The 24,918-nt window shown below is 47.0% G+C and overlaps 1 protein-coding gene across 2 annotated transcripts in view; it reads left to right on the top strand.

Moving 5' to 3' along the window:
* The window catches only part of LOC147697187 (uncharacterized), a 316,314-nt gene that overhangs the window by 205,287 nt on the left and 86,109 nt on the right, over window positions 1-24,918 (top strand). For both annotated transcript variants that reach the window (XM_086934257.1, XM_086934256.1), the window contains exon 5: window positions 5,474-5,676. In XM_086934257.1, the coding sequence (XP_086790383.1) occupies window positions 5,474-5,676 (203 nt within the window). The remainder of the gene's footprint in view (window positions 1-5,473; window positions 5,677-24,918) is intronic.

The following is a 24,918-nucleotide window of genomic DNA, read 5'->3' as shown; positions in this document are numbered from 1 at the left end:
GAACAATGAATTTTTAATCCAAGCCTCTGGAACATCCATGGGAAATTGCACGGCACCGGCATATGCCAATATCTTTATGTACCGCTACGAACAAGACCACATTTTAAACCAACCGGATTGGATTGAGAATCTTTTATTATATAAAAGATGTATAGATGACATCTTCATCCTATGGAAAGGGACAGAACAAACTTTGGTTCAAGCCATTGACACACTTAACCTGGTGAATGACAGAATTGGTTTCACGCACAACATTGACAGAAAGGCCATAACCTTTCTGGATGTTATGATTCACAACGAAAATGGAATCCTAAAGACCACAGTATACACGAAGCCAACCGACAGAAACAACTTGTTACACTTCAGAAATTTTCACCAGCCAGCGTTAAAAAACATCTTCCATACTCAGTTACTACAGGAGCCTATATAATCATGAGCCTGGTTCTATTGCAGAGCTACCGGCTATTCTAACTGAGGCGCCATTGGTAGAATTCTCTATTAAGGAGATCACTGCAGGGATTGAGGGCCTGACCAAAAATAAAGCGCCGGGGCCTGACGGAATCCCCCCAGATTTGTTTCTGAGTAACATTGAACTCTGGGCCCCCCTAATGACACGGGTTATTAATACTTCTATTACCTGTGGCCTGCCCCGTCTTGGTCCACGGCGGTAATTGTGCCGATTTTTAAAAAGGGCAACAGGGATGACCCAAAGTGCTACCGCCCGATCTCCCTGATCGACGTGTCAGCAAAACTTGTGGGGAGGGCAATTCTTAATAGACTGTCCGAGTGGACCGAGGAAAAAAACATCTTCTCGGACACTCAATACGGATTTAGGGCAGGGAGGTCCACCAGTGACCAATGCCTGAACCTTTATATGCTGACTGCCAAGTATACCATGGCTAGTGATGAATCCGTTTACATGGGTTTCATGGATTTGGCAGCGGCATTCGATCACGTCAATAGGGAGAAATTGTGGGGTATGATGTTTAGTATGGGGATAGAGAATGGTCTAATTAATATATTGAGGGAACTGCACAGTGACACCACTGCTAAGGTCCGATTTAATAGGGAGGGGGGACTGACTAGCTCTTTTCCTTGTATGAGTGGAGTCCGACAAGGCTGCATTCTTGCCCCCTTTTTGTTTTCCCTTTATATTAATAATCTGGAGCAGTTTTTGCTAGGTCTGAAGGCAGATTGCCCAAGGGTTGGGTCGCGTCATATTCCTGTTCTGCTTTATGCAGATGACGCGGTACTGATCGCACGTACACCAAGGAGCTTACAAATTTTGATTGATGGATTTGTTAAGTTCATGGGTGCCTTGGACCTCTCTGTTAACCTGAGTAAATCTTATGTGCCCCTGGCGGGGAAAAAAACTACCTCTAAATTTACATACACAATAGGGAGTCACATTGTAGAAGAGGTTAAAACGTTTCCCTACCTTGGTGTAACATTTGATGGTGCCTTGCGGTTTGATTCCTTGGTGGAGGAACTTTGTGGTAAAATGATTGCATCTAATGGGGCAATAGCTAGCTATGGCAGGAGGCTAGGAAGATGGTCCCCGGAACAGGTGATAAACTTGTACAGCTCTGTATCATGCTCCAAGGTAATTTATGGGGCAGAAGTATGGGGCTTTGTCAATACCACTAGAATCCAACGAGAAGAAAATAAATACTTGAAATCACTCTTGAGGGCACCCCAAAGTACTGCTGGTTTGATTGCCCACAGGGAGTTAGGGAGACCATATATAGAAGACCTGATAAAACTGAGGCCCATTATTGCTTGGATAAAAATCTGGGTCAATCCTGATGCGACACTCAGTAGAGAAATCTTATTGGACTGCTTAGAGAGGGACAAGTGTATGCGCATCCCCTGGCTCCTTTTTGTGAAGAACACCCTAGAGGAGCTAGGCTTTGGGAACCTCTTTACTCATCCTGCAACTATTGTAGCCCAGAACAAACTGCAAGTAGGGAGAATTTTTCTAGAGCGGAAAAACCTACGCAGAGATGAGGCTGAAGGGTGTAAAAAGACAGTGAGGGCCCATCACCTAGTGAAGAGCGTGGAGGGTATGGAGCCATACTTGTACCTCATGTATAATGCACAGGATAGGTTCTTGATGTGCCGTTTCAGATTAAACCTACTCCCATTTATGTTGGCATCACCAGCGGGATTTGCTACATCAATTGAACAGAAGGGGCCCTGCCGCTGCGACAACAGGTCTCCGCAGGACTCCCTTCACTTTGTTTTACTCTGTCCCTTTTACTCAATGCCCAGACGCAGATACCTTGTAAACCTTTTGAAAAAAGGTAAATTGGTCCACGCTAGAGAGGCACTAGTATTTTTACAGAATGCCGCTGAACCCTTAATACTGTGTAGCATTATGAATTTTATTAAGGTAGCACTTCGTTTAAGGCTTACTAGAGGAGAAGACTGAAATGTTTTTAATTCTTACCTTTTAAGTGTTATACACGGTCATATTGTGGTATTTATGTGTTGTTCATTCCCTGTACAAAGAACCTTGAAATGCTTAATGTTTTTTTATTATGTATATATGCGTGTGCTTTTATGGTGTTTTCCAATCACTGAATAAAGATTCTTTGACTTGACTATTCAGTTACTAAGACTTAAGAGAATTGCATCAACCCAAGAATCATTTGAAGAGAAAATGAATATTACTGTCGATAAATTCAAAGATAGATCTTATCCTGAAAAAATCTTGGAAGAAGCCAAAAGCAAAGTCATTAACATTCCAAGAGCTACACTACTCACTCCCAAAACGAGACAATTGAGTGAACCCAGAATGACTTTCATTTCCAAATATTCGACAAGGAGCTTCAGTATAAAAAAAACATCTTGAAACATTGGTCACTTCTCACACTAGAGGATTTCAATAGAATTTTTGCCAGACAACCAAGATTTGCGTATTTGCGAACTAAGAACATCAAAGAAATCCTTAACAAAGCTGATGAAATTTCTAAATCAACATACAAAGAGACGTTACCTTGTCACAATTGTGGTAGTTGCAACGCCATAATCAAAGGGGACCACATCACGCATCCTAACAAAGGAACACCGATCAAACTGAAAGTAACGGCGACCTGTGACAGCAGCAACCTTATATATATATATATATATATATATGATCAAATGCCCATGTGCACTGACATATGTGTGCAAAACGGAGAGGAAAATAAAAACACGCTTCATTGAGCACAAGAGCAACGTACGCACAAGAAATTCTAAATCACCTTTGGCAAGCCACTGCAATACCCATAATCACAATCCCAGTCCTCTACGTTTTTTAATATTGGAACTGGTTAAACCACTCCCAGGAAGAGACAATACACAACACTTATTGCGTAGGGAAATACACTGGATCAATTATTTGAATACCATCCAACCAAAGGGTTTGAATGAATGGGTGGATTTACACTGTTTTCTTTAATGTACCATAGTATGATATATTGATGTTACCATTTGTGTACTGATATGTTTATGGTGATCTATATGTTCTGTTTTTTGCAATGTTGATGGATGTTACTGGACAATGTTTATTACATGATACTTATTTGGCCAGAATTATTTTTTTATCCACAGGCTTGCATTTTTATATTTTGTAACACTCATAGCACAGCGTACTCTATTGTATCTCACACGTGTCACATTTTTTCTAGATTCCCCTCACTTTTTTGTAGCCCCGAATACACTCCATTCGTCTTCCTTGGGATCTTTTTTCCACTTCTCTCCGATCGCCCTTCCGCGTTATTAGTCTATGTCCATCACACGTCACTTACACTTGAGCACACATCTAAACGCTTTACTCCGGCGTGTCATGGCGGACAGCCAGCCAGAACGCTACCTTTTCACCTAGCACCTTCTCCTTGATACCGTAAGTGTTCCGTAATGCCGAAGGCAGTTAACTCTTGATACTTTTCTTACATCCCACGCATTTGAAAAGACCCCGCGCATTTCAATATGGATGCGTTTTTTTTTATTTTTCTCAGTTCACCACTCCGGTCTTGAACGTTATTGCATGGTCTAATCACAGACCTCTTCGGAAACCTGTAAGTGCATTTTTTTCAGATACATCTTTATGATGAAAACACAGAGCACGGTTTGTTACATCTTTTCGCACTCTATTTTAGGTACTGTACCCGTGTGCCTTCCTAAGTGCACTACCGGGAACACTTAAATACATCGAAAATATCACGTAAGCGCACAATCGCTTTTACAGTAGTCTTGCAACCGATATACTCGGTTTCCTTTCACATTTCAATCCTGGCCACTTCACATGCGAGATAGAATCTTTCTTGTTACCCGTCGTTTGTTACTTCTTTCACATTTCCGCAGCTTAACACATCACTCACTAGTTACCTGATTTCCATCACATTCTTCTCATTGTTTCGTTGTTAAATGCACCTTTTGCTTTAATTCTCAGTTTGTTTTCCACACTGTACCTCTCGCGACACTTTTTCTACATCCAATATAGCTTGCACTTTGTCTCACCTCTTCTAAGCGTGTCGCAATTCGCAGTCACCACTGTCACTCAATCACCTGCATCGTTGTGTTGTTATTGTTTTCATGAAAGTATGACACTGAATTGGTTGTGTATTCTAATTCCAATAGATATTCAAAATCCCCTGATGAAGGGCAAGCCCCGAAATGCATTTGGCACACAAAGCAACGATTATGATTTAAGTAATCTGAATTTGGATATATCAATGTGATCTTCGAAAAAAGAAATACAAATAATAAAAATTATCATGAACAATTAAGAAAATTTGATCATACCAATCTTATTTTGAATGGAATGAACTTTATTGACAAGAGTGCAATCAAGTCCTGTTGCCCACTGTTGGGACAACGCGTTCTCTGAATCTATTCATACCCTTAAAGTCAGGAGGGTCCACTTGATTGCACCTACCCACTGTTTCACCTGAATTTTAAGTTACCATTTATGACCAGAGTGCAACTGTTTATCAACATCTTAAGTCTAAATAAATTGTGAAACATCTCTAGTAAACTTGCAGTTTTTCCAAGTTCCCTGGAGAAAAAGACGTGGATAAAGTTGTAAAAATAATCAGAGCTAAATGGCAGATGTTCCCACGCCATGAAGAAGACACAGTAACAGCTAAAAATACATATTTGCTTTACAAAGTTAAATGAAAGACTAAATCCTGTTCAAGCAATGGAGGCGTGCATTGTTCTCTTCTTTCCTTACTTGGTCAAGAAACGTTTACTGATTAGTGTGCATCCACAGGAAACTGATGAGTTCAAATAATATGAGCTTAACAGTTTAAATAAGTTATAAATGTGTAGTGATTTCTAGAGTGGAAATTGAAAGTAAATTGCTCAGTTTTACTTCTGAAGTGATTGTTCAGTCCTGCATTGACATTTAAGATATGCACTGCGTTTCTTTATTGAAAGGTTTATTAACGCCTACATCTTTTTAATAATGTTTGTACTTTCTTTGCAGTAAATAAATATTTAAGCTCCGAAGATCAACTCTTCTTTGAACTGCGTGTAAGATACCTGATTGCCTGTGAACGTACCACTGAAGCAGTAGCTCTCATTACATCTTGTCTAAATCACCCAGATGTTAGTAAAAACCTATACTACCATCAAGCTTACTTTACTTGCCTGCACATGGCGCCCTGTACAGATGGACTCCTTCAAGAGGTAACACAGCCTTTTGTTTTAGTCTTTTCTGGTTAACCAAGCACAAGTATTTATTATTGACAACCATTAGTTCAGTGAGTTAATTAAGTATGTTTAGAGCATAGTGTGAACCAAAATCCATCTTGATCATATTATTGCTTGACTATTATGTTTTTTTTAATACACTGAATTTTATTGTTTTGAAACACATGCCACACTTTTACATAGCCACATACATAATAATGATGAAACTCATACAGAGACTGTGTTCTAAAGTAATCCCCAGTATTGCAGCCCTTTTCCTCATATCTTTCCATGTTTCTTTGGGGCATCCTTGTGATGTATAAAGTGTTTCTTCCTGCTTAGCACACCAGTCCATTGCTCGTTCCCAGGGAATGTCTTTTTTTCCATTTCTTTTTTTAAAGCCAATATGATTCCAATCCCTTCTAAGGTGCTGTGCTCCACTGTGTTGCCCACACCTACCCAAGACTCATAAGAGAGCTACCTCAGGGATGGATCCACCGCCCTCGCCAACGCTCCGCCGAGTGTGGCAAATATTGTCTGCCAGTATTGACTGATCTGTGGGCATTTCTATTTAGAGTAGAAAAAATGTGCTTGCGGTTCTTGGCAGCGCCAACATGTTGGTGCTGTTTATGTGCGTGCGTTAGTCAAAGTAGGTAATGTGCCGCAAATAAAGTAGAATGAGTCTGAGCCTTGAGGAGACGGACAACGCCCTAGTTTACACATATGCATCCCTCCAATATGAGTCATGCAAGGGGCCCAACGATCCTTCCCAAAGGGTCAGTAATGGTGTAAATAGGTATGGGGAGATAAGTTTGAGGGCTTTGTAAATCCGTGAGAAGCCTTTCCCTTCTATAGAACCCTTAAGGATTTGGGATTCTAGGCAACTGTATCCTTGAACTGTAACAGGGTAATAGTTGTTCAAAAGCATGGCAAATTTGTAGGTATCTTAAGATTTGGTACCCGTGCAGTGTGTAGTCCACCTGAAGGGACTGGAATTACTTAAAATGGGATCCCTGCCACACATCTCCAATTGTGGGAATCCCGATTCCATCCGCCCTCCCCCCAATTCCTCTGAACCCAGCCAAAGACGACGAATAGCGTAGCCATCCTCCTGTCCACAGCAGGGTCTCAATCATGATGCACTTATCCCAGCCAATCAATGTCTGCGCTGAATGCTATGTTAGGAGGACTAACCAGGTCGTCTCAAGGAGGTGTGAGGGGATGGTGGTCCCCATAAAGCATACCTCTAAAATTGCCCAATCTCATGGTTGCCACCCTCCAGGCAGAAAATTGGGCCACTTCATCCTCCGTTCAGCCATTCATTGACCACCAATAAGTGGGCCACCCAATCATACAGGCAGACCTCTGCCATGCCCATCCTCCATCGTAGCTTGATTGGGCACATTTACCAAATGTGATACAGGGGCAGCTTAAGCCTTTGGAAGGTGTTTATCTTGGCCAGTAGTGTTCAGAACGAGGCTTGTGGAATCAGTAATGTATAGTTTTGTAAGTTGTACAACATTCAAAGTAGCCCGATCATTTTGAACAGGGCTACGCAGGTACGATATGAAGGTAAAGCTGCGCCGACCTGCTTATGTCTCTCGTGAACTGAAGAATGAGGGGCTCCAGGTTAGGTTAGGCTTAAATGCTAAGTAAATCTCTACGTAGCAAAGGCTGAGTGCGGATTGTGAGATGTTTTAACCTGCTTGTCACTTGCTCATGTCCCCCTCGGGGGACCAAGACTGATTTGTGACAGTTTATATTCAATTCCAATCCTCGCTGTACAAGGTGTACATTAGAAGCAATTGTGTAATTGTAAGGGAAGGTCAGGAGATGAAAAGGATGTCCTGCACATAAAGGGTCAATCTGTCCTCCGTCACTGCACCCAGCCAAATCCCATATCTGCACATCACAACGTATCCAAGTCGTCAAATGTTCTATGGTCAGGGCAAATAGGAGAGGGGATAGGAGACAACCCTGATGGTTGCCTCAGCCTATTGCATAGGTGACAGAGAGAGCAATTGATACAGACTTGGGCCGGAGAGGTGGGTAAAGACCATGTGTAGTCATCAGAGACATTGCATGGTACTCCTTTTGGGCATAAACCCACATTGATGCAGGTGGATCAAATATGGGAGAGTTTTAAGTAGGCGAAAAGCCAATACTTTAGCATAGAATTTTATTTCGTAGTTGATGAGGGAAATTGGGCGATAAGACACACAGTGATCGGCACGGTTTCTACAGCACCGCTATGGTAGCCATCTGAAGCTCGGTAGAGAAGTATGATTTATTGATTGCCTCTTGATATAGGTGAACTGGGCCTGGAAGTATCTGTAAAATTCCATAGGGAAACCATCTGTGCCTGGAATTTTCCCTGAATTCGTGTCGTGAAGTGCCGGTGTGATTTCCTCCATCCTGAGAGGGAGGTCCAAGTCGTCCCTGTCACTTCCACTAGCTCTAAACATTGGGATGTCAGTCATTAGTGGGGCCAAAATCTCCCTTGGGGTGCGTCTAATGCGTAGAGCCCACTATGGTATACGGTAAATGCTGCTGCGATATCTGAGAATGTTTTTGCCACCTTACGGGGGCGCTTGGAGTCAGTCATATTGGCATAGCGGATTTGTTTCAGGGCATCTTCAGTAAAATATGTAAAGTTTCTCCAATGGTGCTGCAACCCAAGGGATCCTTCTAGGGAACAGTCGTTAAAGGCAATTGGGGTGTTGTACCATCCATACCAGATTTTGCTGTGGAATTCTTGATTTGCTACATATGTGGAGGATGAGTGTGTGTGTTCCCAACTGCCCACACTGCTTATGGGACGTTTGCATGCTGAAAGACCCTTCCATTCACTTGTCTGTCTCCAATTTTGTGGTTTGTCAGCTTCCACATAAATTGACAGATTGGAGATGCAACCCTTAATTTCAATCAATTTCGAAAAGAGTTTTGAAGTGGATCTTCGTAATGGCCACCTGTCCGAGGCTTTCCTTTTCATTTACATGGAAATCAGCCCAAAGCTCAATGGTTTTGAACAGGTCATTATGAAAATGACCAATATCAATCTGTATCCCTCTGTTCTCCAGTGTCAAAATGGGTGTTCTTCTGCCACGGTGGTAAATTCCTCATTGCGCTGGATGAGGTTATAAGGCAAGGGGGTATGTAGTCAACATGCTGTTCTCTTCAATCCTATCTTTGTCCCTGTAATCAGAATACTTTGATAGGCAATGGGCAGCCTAAGTTTTATCTGGACCATAGTAAATCCCAGAGGGTCCTGTGTACTATTCTGCGGGCCATGTGGATTTCGTTTTTGTCATATTCTAACCTGAACTGTTTCACTGTGGTCTGTAATTGAGCTGCCGTCGATTAGTGGAGTAGAGTGTGAAGGGCCAACCTTTTATTGTCTCATGATTAACATAGGAGCTTCTGTGGTAGGCTTAGGTTTTTATATTCTTCCTGATGAGCTTTTGAATGTGAGATTTTCTCATTCCATATTATAAGGGCCTGGAAAAAGTAAAAGAGCATAGGGAGGATATTTATGTTAAAGATAATTATTCTAACAATCCATAAAGTAGTTAGTTCCACTGTGCTTCCAGGTCCCTTATTAGGGCTCGCGCAGTGAGAGTCCTTTTGTCAGGGGTCAGAAATGGACCCTGGAATTGTACACACTCGTGCGTGTGTTTTTTGTTTTGTGTGCTGTAATTGGGCTTTGAGTGAGTGTTTTGTTTCAACAGAGCACGCAATGGGCCAAAGGCGGGCGCATTGTTCCGCCCACGGCCTATTGGTGTCTGTTACACGCACTAAAGCTCATGTGGTTTCAATTATCGTGCCCAGACACGGGCGCGATAATTGAAAGCATATGTGAGCGCGCACCACTCACGGGCTTGTTTTTTATATTAAGCAGCATGAAACGCCGGTTCGTAAGGGTAAACAAGACATGTGAAAACTCCCGTTTGTTTAGCTGTTCAAGCACAAGTACCCACAATGTCATATTTGTATTTGCGTAGCTCCAAAAGTCATGAGCTTTTAGTTAAAAACAGTATCATAAGGAGAAGGCTATAAGTATATTGAGGCAATGACGAACATAGCGACGATTACAGTATCTAAGGATAGCGTAGCTGAATCAAAGGCTAATCCCTAAATGTCTTACAGAGTTGCGGAGAGTACTCCCGTCGCAATCAAACTATTGGATATAAGTGAAACAGAGCACATAAACTCTCCTATTTAAATAGGCAAGAGAACTAATTAGCGTTCAAGTTCTCAAGAATAAAAGAAACCGGGCTTCTCACCAGTGGCATTTCTAATATCCGCCATCTTGGAGAGGTGAGATATAAGCATTGGATATAAGAAACATAATATTTCTAAGTCAAAATATATTTATTGAGCATTCGTAATCCAATCTAAAACAAAGGTAGGCGACGGCACTGCCTAAGAGTTGAGGAAAAGACTATTTAAAATCAGAGTCTTTAAGAGTAGAAAACCGTATTCAGGTAGGGCCAGGAATGACCGATAACACTACCTGAGAGGTACTCTTAAATACAGAAGCTAATCAAGTTTGAAGGGATTAGGAAGAGCGCGCATGCACAACTCTCATGCATCCTTGTGGCAACGTAAGCATTTCGTAGCGAGTACATTACCCACGATTAGACACGGGCTAAAGATATACTAAACCTGCTTAATTAGAATTACAGTATTGGCGTAATAAGCAGTTACATTGTGGTAACAGATTATTTCAAGGCACTTGTTATCTGTAACATAGGTACAGGTCGCAAGTCTTTACAATTGCATCCAGAAAAGAATTTGCAATGCAATAGGTCTCGCATTATTAATGTTTGAGCTATTGGTGTTGCATTATTTAGCAATGCCAATAGCTCAAACCTAAATAATGCAAGACCTATTGCATTGCAAATGCTTGTTAAATAGTAGCTACCAACAAGGGGTGGTTGGCCTCAAAGAGGTCCTTTGATGTTTGGATAATCTTCACCCTAAAGTGGTTACTGTTCTGTACTTCCTAGCCCTTTGAAAAGGGTGACACCTTGCTAAGTGGGTGGCCTCATTATCATCCAAGGTTAAATTAAATTCAGGGCTTTTGGTTTGTCATAGTTAATCTTATAATTCTATTTGAGTTTGAAAGATAAGTTACAGTTGCAGTGATCAAGCTGGCTCCGGTCCCGATTGCATGGATGCTATAACCAATTTTTAATGGCATGTGTGTAACTGGACGGTTTACTAGATGTTGGAAACTAGCCTTTATCTTCCTCCTGTTAAAAAAAACAGTCTGGACCCTAAGGATCCAAACAATTTTTCACCCCATTTCTAGGCTTCTGCTCCCAGCAAAACTGATAGAAAAGAATATGAATACACAACTTAGCGCCTTTCTAACAGAGACACAAGCTTTGGACTCTTCCAAATATGGCTTTAGGAAAGACCATAGTACCGAGACTTTCCTCATCAAGGCCACAGAGGAGATTAGGGGAGCTGTGGATCGGGGGGCAAGGCAGCCCTGGTTTTAATATGATCCGTCATGACATTTTGATGCATCCTGTAAAGGCATGTGGGGTGCTTGGGAAAGCCTGGGACCTGTTAAGATCCTTTTTTATCATGCAGAAGTCAAATTATGGCACTTGGAGATCATCAGTCAATACCTTTTGCACTGCCTTGTGGAGTTCCACAGGGATCTTCCTTAGCCCCACGCTTTTCAATATGTACGTTTCCTCCCTGGAGCCTATTGTAAGGGAATTTGGTTTTGGTCTCACATCATATGCGGATGACACCCAAATTGTGGTGTCTCTGCTACCTGATGAAGAGACAGGTTTAGACAGCCGATTCCAAGACTGTATGTTATCAGTGGGGAGTTGGATGGCAGAGAACTGCCTAAAACTCAACACTGATAAAACTGAGGTCATATTGTTTGGTAACAATATTAACTTCTGGACTCCGAATTGGTGGCCAGAGTCGATGGTTCTCTTCCCTCGCCCACCAATTAGGTGAAAACCTGGGTGTGATAATGGACGATAGTCTTAACTTTAGTCAACAGGTTAACTCAGTGGTGTCCAAAACCTTTTATGTGATCAAACAATCAGGAAATATTAACGTTCCTGCCTTTGAGCAGCCAGTGAACAGAAGTCACGACTCTCGTAATGTTGAGATTGGTCTAATGTAACAGGCTGTACCTCAATGGTAAACAAAGTCTCCTGAATAAACTTCAAATACTGCAGAATGTAGCAGCCAGACTGCTTCTGGGCGCCCCTCGGTTTGCACCTATTGCCAGGGAAATAAAGAAACTGCACTGGCTTCCGGTAAGGAACCAAATTTGCTCCAAAGCCCTTTGTCTGGTTTTTAAGGCGCTGCACGGTTCAAGACCTGACTTTTTAAAACCGCATTTCGGCTGGTATACACTTAGTTCGTTAGGGGCCAGCCTGGTCTCAGTGCCAAGCATAAAAAAAGTTTGATGGGGAGGTAGAAGTTTTATATACGGTGGGGCCAAAGCCTGGAACGAACTGCCGTTTCACTCAAGACATATCACAAACCTCCTAGTTTTCAGGAAGAGCCTAAAGACCTGGCTCTTTGCTCAATAAACGTCTTCCATTTTTTGCCACAGGAGATGTAACTAGCGCCAGGACATGCATGGGTAACAGTGCGCTGTATAAATGTCTTTAACATTAACATCTGAAAGAGACACGTTTGTGATAGATTTCTTACCTTAGAATATCCCCAGGTGTCAGACTGGATCCGGAAAGTTTTTTGTCAGCAGTTCCCCTGCGCATTGGTAGATGGCGTTGTGCCGCTCAGTGGCCGTCGCTAGCATCGTAAACGCCAAGATGATGTCACGGAGACTATTTAGGCACCACCCATGCGCGCTGACGTCAATTCTTTCTTTTTCTGCGCCATTAAGCGCAGATCCGGTTAGAGCATGTACCCTAGTCACTTTTTGACTACATTTTTTGAGACTTTTTGTCTCTACTTCTTTTGAGTCTTGACTCCTGGTGCTGCGTAGGGATGCCTGGGTTTAAATCCTGCACGGCCTGTCGCCGTACGATGCAGGTGGCCGACCCCTACGGCGTTTGTCTCTACTGTCTGGAGCGCGACCATGACTCCCGGTCATGTTCAGACTGTCTGGCCATGGCTCTGAAGGCTTTGCGGGCGTGGTCCTGAAAGCTGCTGAAGGCCCGACAGTCGTCTCAGCGCCGTTCGAGATCCAGGGGTCGCTCGAGGAACCGCTCGCGTAGCCATCATCATCGCTCCCCGGGGTCCAGGTCTTCACCCTCGGAGTCGGGTAAGAGACGTCATAAGAAAAAGTGTGTGTGCTCTCCAACGTCCCCCTGTCGGTCTCCGGAATAGGAAGAGGGGGCCAGGGGGTTCTCCCCCTATGTTGGAGGCTGGGAGTCCCGCGGTCTACCCACCTTATCCGGGTCCATCGGCGACTCCTCCCCAGATGCAAGAATTTCTTGCCGCCATGGACCGCCTTTTCAGGCCTTGTCTCCTGCCAGCGCACCTTTGGGCCCCTCGCTCACAGTTGAGGGCCCTTGCTTGCTGCTGGCTCCGCCACCGGATGCGGCTCCAGTGCCGCAAGGTCCTCCGGTGCCGCAGGGTCCTCCGCCGGCGGCTCCGGGCCCGGCGCCCCCTGCAACTCCGTTCCCGGCGCCGCAATGGGTCCCGTTCGTCCCACCTCCACCCTTGCCTGAGTTTCCAGACAATTTTGCTCTGGCTTGGGACCCTAATTGGGACATGCAGCCAGATTGGCTCCGGTCAACGCCGTTCCTGGCGCCGTTGGAGCATTGGTTTTCCCCTGTGCCTCCCCCACAGCTACTGCCTGTGCCTCGGGCCGTGGAGGAGGGGATGACTGGGAGGGGTCGGAGGACCCTCTTGCACGGCAGTGCGAGTTAGAACATGAGTGGGCGGAGGACTCGGAGGGTGAAGGTGGCCTTGACCTCTCCTCCGAGCCTGGGTTTGTGTCTCCTCCCGCTGTCATGGAGGAAGGTGCCACATATACTCTGGTGCTCCATAGAGCAGCTGAGGCTCTTGACCTTGATCTGCCTACTGTTACTCTCAAGACGAACCTCCTTACTGAAGTGCTTCAGCCGGCGGCAAGTTCTATGGAACCTATGCTTCCGTTCAATGAGGCCTTGACCGATGTTTTGACGGACACCTGGTCTAGACCAGCCACAGGGGTTCCTGTGGATAAAAAACGTGGCCGGCGACATCGCCCGGCACCGGGTGACCCTGCTTTTTTAACAAATCATCCGACCCCGGAGAGCCTGGTCATTCAGGCCTCCACTTCCCAAAGTGCATTCCCTACCGCTCCACCGGATAAGGAATCGAAAAAGCTGGAGCAGTTTGGCAAGAAGTTATTTTCCTCTGCCAGCTTGGTGCTGCAGCCAGTCAACACTGCATGCCTTTAGGGCGGCTACTCTCATGATGTGTGGGACACGGTGGCGCAAACCCTGCCCCAGGACCCGGAGGAGGTTCGGGCTGTACTTACCCAAGCTGTTGTGGAGGGGAAGGACGCCGCGAAGTTCGCAATTAGGTTTGGGCTGGGCACCACGGACTCTTTAGGGAGAGCAATCTCCACGACGGTGGCCTTGCGTCGCCATGTACACGGGGTTTTCGGGGGATATCCAAAGTTCCCTCCTGGACATGCCTTTTGATGGTACTCTCCTTTTTGGATTCTCGGGCTACAGCCAAGCCCTTGGGTCTCTCCACCACACGCCCAGCCATGTCTACCTTTCGTTCCTTTCATGGCCACGGAAGGGGCACCCCTACACGTTCGTTCAGCCAGAAGCCTGCGCAGAACCAACCTCAGCGTGGCTGCGGGCGTGGTGGTCGTCGTGGCTGCACTGGGGGCCAGCGTGCGGGTCAGTCCACCTCTGCTCCTGCAGTATCTGCCTCAAAGTCTTCCTAGTCCAAGCTTCGGGGTACACCCCACGCCGGGGGGCGGCTGGATTCAACATCACCTCCCCCACTGGTGCTCTGTAACTTCGGACAAGTGTGTTCTGCAAATCGTCCGAAGGGGCTACTCCCTCCCCTTCGAGTCTGCCCCCCCAGCCAAGCCACCTCAGTTCCACCGCATGTCGGGGGATCACTTTGTGCTTCTCCAACAGGAAGTCACTGCCCTCTTGGCCAAGGGGGCCATCAAGCGCGTTCCTGGGCCAGAAGTAGGACGTGGTTTTTATTCCCACTACTTTCTGGTCCCCAAGAAGGAGAAAGGGGGCCTGCGCCCCATCTTGGACCTCAGGAATGTCAATCGCTTGCTCCGGAAGGAGAAGTTCAAGATGTTGACTCTGGCTCAGGTCTTGGCTCCCCTCGACCCTGGAGACTGGATGGTAGCGTTAGGCTTGCAGGACGCATATTTTCACATCCCCATCCTGCCGGCCCACCGGCATTACCTGCGGTTCACAGTAGGCCAGGAGCATTTTCAGTTTGCCGTGCTCCCCTTTGGCCTTACCAGCGCCCATCGGGTGTTCACGAAAGTGATAGCGGTAGTCGCAGCTCATCTGTGCAGGTCAGGGGTGTCAGTCATCCCCTACCTCGACGACTGGTTGTTGAAGGCGGGCTCGCCCCAGGCAGTTGTCACCCACCTTCAGACTACGCCATCCTCCTGCATTTGCTGGGGTTCTCAACAATTGCAGTGGTGGCTCACGAATCGTGATTGGGTCAATGGCAGATCCCTCTCCCTTCCCCAACCGGAGCACACAGTGGTGACGGATGCGTCCCTCCTGGGTTGGGGAGGACACATGGGAGAGGCGGAGATCAGAGGCCTCTGGTCTCTGACGGAGTCCCGGCTCCATATCAATCTTTTGGAGCTTCGGGCGATCCGACTTGCACTGAAGGCATTCCTTCCCACTGTCCGGGGAAGTGTTGTGCAGGTGTTCATGGACAACACCACCGCCATGTGGTATAGCAACAAGCAGGGCGGGGTGGGGTCGTGGACCCTATGTTGGAGGCTCTGCGCCTCTGGACATGGCTGGTACATCAAGGCATTACCCTGATAGTTCATCACCTGGCAGGTTCTCTGAACGCCAGGGCGGACGAACTCAGCCGCCAGTGCTTGATGGATCACGAATGGCGTCTGAACTCGGACGTGGCGCAAGGTCTCTTTCTGCAGTGGGGAGAGCCTTGGTTAGATCTATTCGCCACCGAAGAGAACTCGTAACGTCTTCAATTCTGCATGTTGGAATTTCCAACGCGGCTGCCTCTTCGGGAGGATCTTCTGTCGCAGCAGCAGGGGACGGTCCTCCACCTGAACCTATCCAGCCTCCACCTCCATGCGTGGAGATTGAGCGGCAACAGTTGACAGCTTTCGATCTTCCTCCCGAAGTCTGTGATGTCATTCTGGCAGCCAGGCGTCCCTCCACTAAGACGTTATACGCCTGCAGGTGGAACAAATTTGTGGCATGGTGCACAGCAAAGGCTGTGGATCCCCTTTTTGCCCCTCTTTTTGAGGTTCTTCGGTTCCTACTATCCTTGGCCCAGCAGGGCTCTGCTCTGGGCACTATCAAAGGTTATCTTTCCGCTATCTCCGCCTTTCTAAGGCTTCCAGATCATCCTTTTCAGCATGTCACTGCGCCATGGTGTCGGGACCGGCCTTTGGTTTGCCTCTGGAGCCTGTAGGGCGACCCGACTTGAAGTCGTGCTCCAACTGCTGGGTCATGGCTCCGACGGCTTTGAGGGAGCACTCCCTAAAGCTGCTTCCTGCCTGGCAGGTGACAGTGTTGATGGAGTCCTCAGAGGTCACAATAGAGAGGAAGGTACTAGCACTGCTCCATGAGTCCCAAGTCCTTTTTGTCTGATTAAAAATCATCTGGACATTCCGGTAAGAGGCTCTAGAAGTCGAAGCGTCCTTTGACTTTTCCCTGTCCGTCAGCTAATGCAATGGAGGAGCCTCTGCTTTCATAACCTCGTTCTACAGAACCTGCACCTGGGTCTTCTCCGAACCAGAGCTATCCCCCTCTCAACTAAAAGAATTGTATGTGGCAGTGCGCCTCATTTTTGGCCAGCCTGACCCTTCTGGCGCACCTTTGGGCCCTGTGTGGCATCAGAGAGGGCTCCATAAGAATCTGCGCTAGTAGCTCCGGCGCCTCCTACCCCATGGATCCGGACCAGCATCGTTAGTACCACTGCGACCTTCCCCCTATGCCAGCCCTCCAGCAACTTCTGCCCCATTCTGATAACTCGACGACCCTGAGCCAGTACTGCATTGCCTGATGCCTTATTCTGCAGGACTACGTTGGAGAGAAGATTGGGAGGCTATAGCGGAAGGAGCATCTTATGCTATGGTGGTGTAAAGGGCAGCTGAGGTCCTTGGCCTTCAGTTTCCTTCTGTGACAGTCAAGCCTAACATCTTGATGGTGTTGCTACAGCTGGGACTTTCCTCCTCTGAACCCTTACTCCTGTTTAATGAAACCCTGCGGACGTCCTACTGGGAACCTGGTCCAAGTCCTGCACAGGGGTTCCAGAGACAGAAGTAGGCTGTGGTTGCTAGCCACAATACTTTCTGGTCCCGAAAAAGGACAAGGGCCTTCATACTATCCTAGACCTACGAGCCCTCTACTACTTCCTCAAAAAGGAACATTGAAAGATGCTCACACTAGCTCAGGTCCTTCCTGCCCTAGACGGTAGTCTTGGATTTGCAGGATGCATATTTCAACATTCCCTCCCTACCTTGCCATCGGCGCTACTTGTGGTTTACTGTGGGCCATAATCATTTTCAGTTTACTGCGCTTCCTTTTGGCATTACCGGCACCCATCGGATGTTCACCAAGGTGATGGAGGTGTTCGCAGCTCATCTGTGCAGATCCGGGGTGCGAGTGTTCCCCTATCTCGACGACTGGCTGCTGAAGGAGGGCTTGTCCAAGGCTGTTGTCTCCCATCTCCAGACTACGGCGAACCCCCTGCATATGCTGGGGTTCACTATCAACGTGCCAAAGTCACACCTGACTCTCTCAGATGCTCCCTTTCATCGAAGGCTTTCTGGACACAGTGCAGTTTAAGGCTTATCCTCCCTAATGGCGAGTCCAGGATATTCAGGCTGTGATACCGATGTTTCAACCTCTAACCTGGATTTCGGTGTGAATGACTCAGGCTGCTGGGCATCATGGCCTCCTGCTGGTGACGCATGCCAGGTGGCATATGCAGGCTTTGAAGTGGGACCTGAAATTCCAGTGGTGCGCAGCATCAGGGAAATTTCTCTGACATGCCCTAAATCTTGGAGAGAACTGCACGAGTCCTGCACTTGGGTCAGAGGAAGAACTCTCTCCCTTCCCCAACCAGATCTCATAGTAGTGACAGATGTGTCACTCCTGGGATGGGACAGGTACCTTGAAGAGGTGGAGACCAGAGGACTGGTCTTGGGCGGAATCTGGAGCTCCGTGCGATCCAACTGGCATTGAAATCCTTTCTACCCTCCATCAGGGGAAGGCTTGTGCAGGTATTGACGCACAACACCACCGCCATGAGGTACTGCAACAAACAAGGCTAGGTGGGGTCATGGACTCTTTGCCAGGAGGCCCTGCATCTCTGGACATTGCTGGACTAGTAGGTCGTATCCCTGGTGGTTCAACACCTGCCAGGTTCCCTGAATACCAAGGCAGACTAACTCAGCCGTCGATGCCTAGCGAATCACGAGTAGCGCCTCCATCCAGAGGTGGCGCAAGACCTTTCAGCAGTGGTTTGAGCCTTGGTTAGATCTGTTCACCTCCACAGAGAACTTGCAATGTCAGCAGTTTTGCACGCAGGAGTTTCCAAGGCAGCTCTCGCTTGGAGTCACTTTTAGTCTTGAGAAGCTTGGGCTTCTTGTACACCTTTCCACTATACCACTTCTCAAAAAGATCAGGAGTGACTGGGCCCAAGTTATCCGTGTGGCTCCGGACTGAGCACGGATAGTCTGGAATCCCAAGCTTCTGCAAATGAGCATCAATCCTCCAACCAGACTCCCCCTTTGGGAGGACCTTTTGTTGCAGCACTAGGGGAGGATCCTCCACCTGAACCTTCTTACGTGGAAATTGAGCAGCAGCAGTTGATAGCTTTCGACCTTTCTCCAGAAATTTGCAATGTTATTCTGGCAGCCAGGCGTCCCTCCACTAAGACAGTATACGCCTGCTGGTGTAACACATCTGTAATATATTGGACAGAAAAGTCTATTGATCCTCTCTCTGCTTCCCTTTCTGATATTTTGCTTTTTATTTTGTCCCTTGACCAACAGGGCTTTGCTCTGGGCACCTTAAAAGGTATCTTTCGGCTTTGTCTGCCTTCCTGAGGCTGACAGACCAATCCTCCTGTATTTGAATCTCCAGTTATACATAGATTCCTGAAAGGCCTTGTATGTATGTTCCCTCCTGCCTCTTTCATTATGCCCCAACGGGACCTTAATTTGGTTCTTGCTTCCCTAAGGACCTCCTGGTCATGTGAGCCACTCCCCCCTACCGCTTCAGTAGCTCTAACTCTTTTGCAAGTGCCTATGCCCTGAACACACGCTGAGAATGCAAGTTTAGTCCTGCTACCATTGGTTGGACTCCTGTGTAGCTGGCGTCTGCCTCTCTACCTGGTAACTAGTTTTAGCGTGTTAGGGTTACATTGGGGATCTGATTGAGTGTGTCTTTATGGTGACGCCAATGTTTTTTGCCCTATCTGCATTAGTAAAATCTCACTAATAGTCTTGCAGCTTGTTGCCCTGCCGTCTTGCATCCTTTTGGCCTGACCCCTCATGCTGGTTCCCCGCTCCCACAGGTTCCCTCAGGTGTCCTGCCTCCCTTCCAGCCCCTCCCATCTCCCAGGACAATTTGTGGAGGTTGCTGCACAAAGGCAAGCCAGTCTGAGCCTGGACCGTGCCCAGTGCCAGGACTCGAGGCCTTCTTCTGCCACAAAGATGCACACAGTGGACCCACGCTACCAAAGGACCTTTCACCTACCTACACTGCCGCCTCACCTTTAGCACCGAAGCAACCAACACTAAAGACACCACAAACGTGACCGCATCCGCCAAGCTGACCGATACCACCATGACACAACTCCAGTGCATCCTGCTGAATGCTCGAATATTCTGTAAACACATCATGAAGCTCTGGGACTTGATCTCATCCCTCACCCTGTATCTCCTCTTCATCACAGAACCCTGGATGAACCCCGCATTTGAACCGGACATCACCTTTGCCATCCCTGAAGGCTACAAGATGACACATCAAGACCGAACCAGCAAACAAGGAGGTAGAATCTCCATCGTTCGCAAGGACACCATCCGCTGCCAGACATCCAAATACGACCGGACCCCGATAATGAAACTCCATCTTCCAACTCCAGACAGACTGAAGAAGCACCATCAGAGGCACCCTTGCCTACAGACCACCAGGATCACACCCCAGATTCTGCAACGCCATCCCAGACCTCATCGCCCCACTCGCTATTGACTCTGAACACATCTTCCCAGGAGATCTCAACTTCCACCTCAACAACCATGATGATGCCAACACCACTGACCTCCTGGAGATCATAAGCAACATTGACCGTTAACAACTAGTCACAGGACCTACTCACATCACAGAACACATGCTAGACACCATCTTCACCTCCAGTAACCGAGTCAAGTACTGCCACACCATACAACTCACCTGGTCCGACCACCACAGCTTCCAGTTCACCATCTCAGGAACCACCCAAGCCGGCAGCGCACCCCACCCGCCCCCCCATTCACTCAGAGACTGGAAAATGGTATCCGAAGACCAATGAAACAACACTCTAGGCTCCTGCTGACCAGACTCCACATGTGACATGGAACAAGCAGCAAGAAACTTATCCTGATGCATTACAGAAAGCGCCCATAGCATCGGCCCTGCCAAAACAAAGACAAAAAAAGAAGAAGAAAAAAGCAAGCCGGTGCAATGAAGAACTGCACTCCACCATATGCTTCTGCTGACCACAGAAGACACCATGGCCATCATGAACTCTGTGCACTCAGGAGCACTCCCGGACCTCTGCCCCCACCACGTAATCCACCTCTGATATGAGACCGTCAGCGACAAACTCAGGAAAATCCTGACCACCACCATCACAGTGACCACCTTCTTAGAAGATTGGAAACACCCGGAAGGGAAACCCCTCCTAAAGAAGCCATCTGAGGACTCAGAAGATATCAAGGAGTACAACATATCTCGCTGCTCCCCTCCGTGGCCTCAGTTGTATATCTTACATTTCTCTGCAACTACTGAGCGGATTTACACCATTTAACAACAAGCATTTGCAATGCAATAGGTCTGGTATTAGGAAAGTTTGAGCTATTGGTATTGTAAATGACAAATTTTTTATTTAGGTTTTGTTTTTGAAAATAGCGAAATTAATAGCTTTGTCGTTTACCATGCCAATAGTTATAACTTTCATAAATGTGACACCTATAGCATTTGTAATGAAATATGTGTTGTATTTACGTGACTTACATGTATTGATATTACAAATAACAATGGTTTATAATTTTTTTAAATAATTAATACTTAAATAAAAGTTATTGTAATTTATAATGGCAATAGCTTAAACTTTTGTAAATAACATTTGTGAAGATTATGTTCAGTGTATTTTATTGTGACGAAAATCCAAGAACATATGTCAAATATTGATTTTGGAAAAGGGGGTGGTGATGGACAGAGTTTCTGAATGATGCAGAATACTCTTACCCAGTCAAGAGATCAGGGCTTGATCCATCACCGTTTTTAAGCTCACTGCACCATGCCAGCTCAGAACCTGGCTACATGCAAATTAGTCTGTTCCTGTCCCAGTGCATGATGTGAACAGGGCAAACCAAACTATCAAGCCAATTCTTATACTGGGAAGGAAACAAGCTTCCGGGGACCGGTTTCTGGCATTTCAGCCGTCATCGGCTTACATTTGTAATAAAGCTTGAAACATTGAGATAACATATTTGAACCAGTTGTTGTTGAATGGTTGCACAGATTGATGCTGTGGTGGAGCTCAGTGATGTTGTGGTGCCACAGAGTGATGCTGTGGTGGTGCTGAGTGATGCTGTATGCTATGCTATGTTTTGTTTTGCTATCCTATGTTTTGTTTTGTTATGCTATGCTTTTTTGTTATGCTATGCTATGTTTTGTTATGCTATGCTATGTTTTGCTATGCTATGTTATGCTATGTTTTTTATGCTATGCTTTGTTATGCTATGCTATGCTATGTTATGCTATGCTTTGTTGTGTTTTATTATGCTATGCTTTGTTTTGCTTTATTATGCTATGCTTTGTTTTGCTATGCTATGTTTTGCTGTGTTTGGTATGCTATGCTGTGTTTTGCTATGCTATTATATATTTTGTTATGTTGTGTTAAGCCATGCTATGTTTTGTTGTGTTTTGCTAGGCTATGCTTTGTTATGAGATGTTTTGTTATGCTATGCTTTGTTATGCTATGCTTTGTTATGCTATGCTTTGTTATGCTATGCTTTGTTATGCTATGCTTTGTTATGCTATGTTTTGTTATGCTATGCTTTGCTATGCTTTGTTATGCTAAGCTTTGTTTTGTTATGCTATGCTATGTTTTGTTATGCTATGCTATGTTTTGTTATGTATGCTATGGTTTGTTGTGTTTTGTTTTGCTATGTTTTGTTTTGCTATGTTGTGTTATGCTATGCTTTGTTATGCTATGCTTTGTTATGCTATGCTTTGTTATGCTATGCTTTGTTATGCTATGCTTTGTTATGCTATGCTTTGTTATGCTATGCTTTGTTATGCTTTGTTATGCTATGCTTTGTTATGCTATGCTTTGTTATGCTATGCTTTGTTATGCTATGCTTTGTTATGCTATGCTTTGTTATGCTATGCTTTGTTATGCTATGCTTTATGCTATGCTTTGTTATGCTATGCTTTGTTATGCTATGCTTTGTTATGCTATGCTATGTTTTGCAATGCTATGCTTTATTTTGCAATGCTATGCTTTGTTATACTATTCTATGTTTTGTTTTGCTATGCTTTGTTTTGTTATGCTATGTTTTGTTGTGTTTTGTTGTGCTATGCTATGTTTTCCTATCCTATGCTTTGCTATGCTATCCTATGTTTTGTTATGCTATGCTGGTGAGGGTGAGTGGGTGAGGGTGGGTGAGTGAGGGTGGGTGAGGGTGAGTGTGTTAGGGTGAGGGTGAGAGGGTTGTGAGGTTGTGTATACTATGCTTTTTTTGTTATGCCATGCTATGTTTTGTTATGCTATGCTGGAGGATGGGTGAGGGTGAGGGCGAGGGTGTGATGGTGTGTGAGGGTGAGAGGGTGAGGGGGTGTGAGGGTGAGGGTGTGTGCGGGTGAGGGGGTGTGAGGGTTTGTGAGGGTGAGGGTGTGTGCGGGTGAGGGTGTGTGAGGGGGTGAGGTGTGAGGGTAAGGGTGTGAGAGGGGGTGTGAGGGTGTGAGGTTGAGTGAGGGTGTGTGAGGGTGTGAGGGTGTGTGAAGGTGAGGGGGGTGAGGGTGGGTGAGGGTGTGTGAGGGTGTGTGAGGTGAGAGGGTGTGAGGATGTGTGAGGGTGAGAGGGTGAGTGAGGGTGTGTGAGGATGGGTGAGGGTGAGTGAGGATGGGTGAGGGTGAGTGAGGATGGGTGAGGGTGAGTGAGGTGAGAGGTTGTGTGAGGGGGTGTGATGAGTGAGGGTGTGTGAGGGGGTGTGATGGTGAGTGAGGGTTGTGAGGGTGGTGCGTGTGTGAGGATGAGGGGTTGAGGGTGAGGGGGTGTGAGGATGTGTGAGGGTGAGGGTGTGTGAGGATGGGTGAGGGTGTGTGAGGATGGGTGAGGGTGAGTGAGGATGGGTGAGGGTGAGTGAGGGGTGAAGATGAGTGAGGGTGAGTGAGGGTGAAAGGGTGTGGGAGGTGAGAGGTTGTGTGAGGGGGTGTGATGGTGAGTGAGGGGGTGTGATGGTGAGTGAGGGTGTGAGGGGTGAGGGTTGTGAGGGTGGTGCATGTGTGAGGGTGTGTGAGGATGAGGGGTTGAGGGTGAGGGGGTGTGAAGGTGGGTGAGGGGTGTGAAGGTGGGTGAGGGGCTGTAAAGGTGAGTGAGGGTGTGAGGGTGGGTGAGTGTGAGTGAGGATGTGAGGGTGTGAGGGTGAGAGGGTGAGAGGGTGTGAGGGTGAGAGGGTGTGAGGGTGAGTGAGGGTGAGTGAGGGTGAGTGAGGGTGAGTGAGGGTGAGTGAGGGTGGGTGAGGGTGGGTGAGGGGTGAAGGTGAGTGAGGTTGTGTGAGGGGGTGTGATGGTGAGTGAGGTTGTGTGAGGGGGTGTGATGGTGAGTGAGGTTGTGTGAGGGGGTGTGATGGTGAGTGAGGTGTGTGAGGGGATGTGATGGTGAGTGAGGTGTGTGAGGGGATGTGATGGTGAGTGAGGTGTGTGAGGGGGTGTGATGGTGAGTGATGGTGAGTGAGGGTGTGAGGGGTGAGGGTGGTGCGTGTGTGAGGGTGTGTGAGGATGAGGGGTTGAGGGTGAGGGGGTGTGAAGGTGGGTGAGGGGCTGTGAAGGTGGGTGAGGGGCTGTGAAGGTGGGTGAGGGGCTGTGAAGGTGAGTGAGGGTGGGTGAGTGTGAGTGAGGGTGTGAGGATGTGAGGGTGAGAGGGTGAGAGGGTGTGAGGGTGAAAGGGTGAAAGGGTGTGAGGGTGAGAGGGTGTGAGGGTGAGAGGGTGTGAGGATGAGAGGGTGTGAGGGTGAGTGAGGGTGAGTGAGGGTGGGTGAGGGTGGGTGAGGGTGAGTGAGGGTGGGTGAAGGTGTGTGAGGGGTGAAGGTGAGTGAGGGTGTGTGAGGGGTGAAGGTGAGTGAGGGTGTGTGAGGGGTGAAGGTGAGTGAGGGTGTGTGAGGGGTGAAGGTGAGTGAGGGTGTGAGGGGGTGTGAGGGGGTGAGGGTGGGTGAGGGTGAGTGAGTGAGGGTGGGTGAGGGTGAGTGAGGGTGTGAGGGTGAGTGATGTGTGTGAGAGTGAGTGAGGTTGTGTGAGGGTGAGGGTGTGTGAGGGTGAGGGTGTGTGAGGGGTGAAGGTGAGTGAGGGTGAGTGCGGGTGTGAGGGTGTGTATTTGCATCTTTTATTGTTTTCAATGTTTCACTGACAAATGCTTTCTGTAACAGTTGTGTAAAGGAGCTCAAGTCCTCGTCAGCAATGTAGAACAATCAAGCAATGCTCCGCATGAGAAAAATGTGCGTTCTTCAGTCATATGAACCTCCTATCCACTAGTTTGTAACCGACAGAGAAAAAGCCTTTAAACTGTGCGTTAGAACTCTGACTCTGCATTAGCGCTTAGCCTCCACTA

This window comes from Lissotriton vulgaris, chromosome 8 (assembly GCF_964263255.1).
Source record: "Lissotriton vulgaris chromosome 8, aLisVul1.2, whole genome shotgun sequence".
Taxonomy (NCBI): domain Eukaryota; kingdom Metazoa; phylum Chordata; class Amphibia; order Caudata; family Salamandridae; genus Lissotriton; species Lissotriton vulgaris.
The sequence above is the reverse complement of the archived record's forward strand: the minus strand, read 5'-3'. Positions and strand labels throughout refer to the sequence as shown.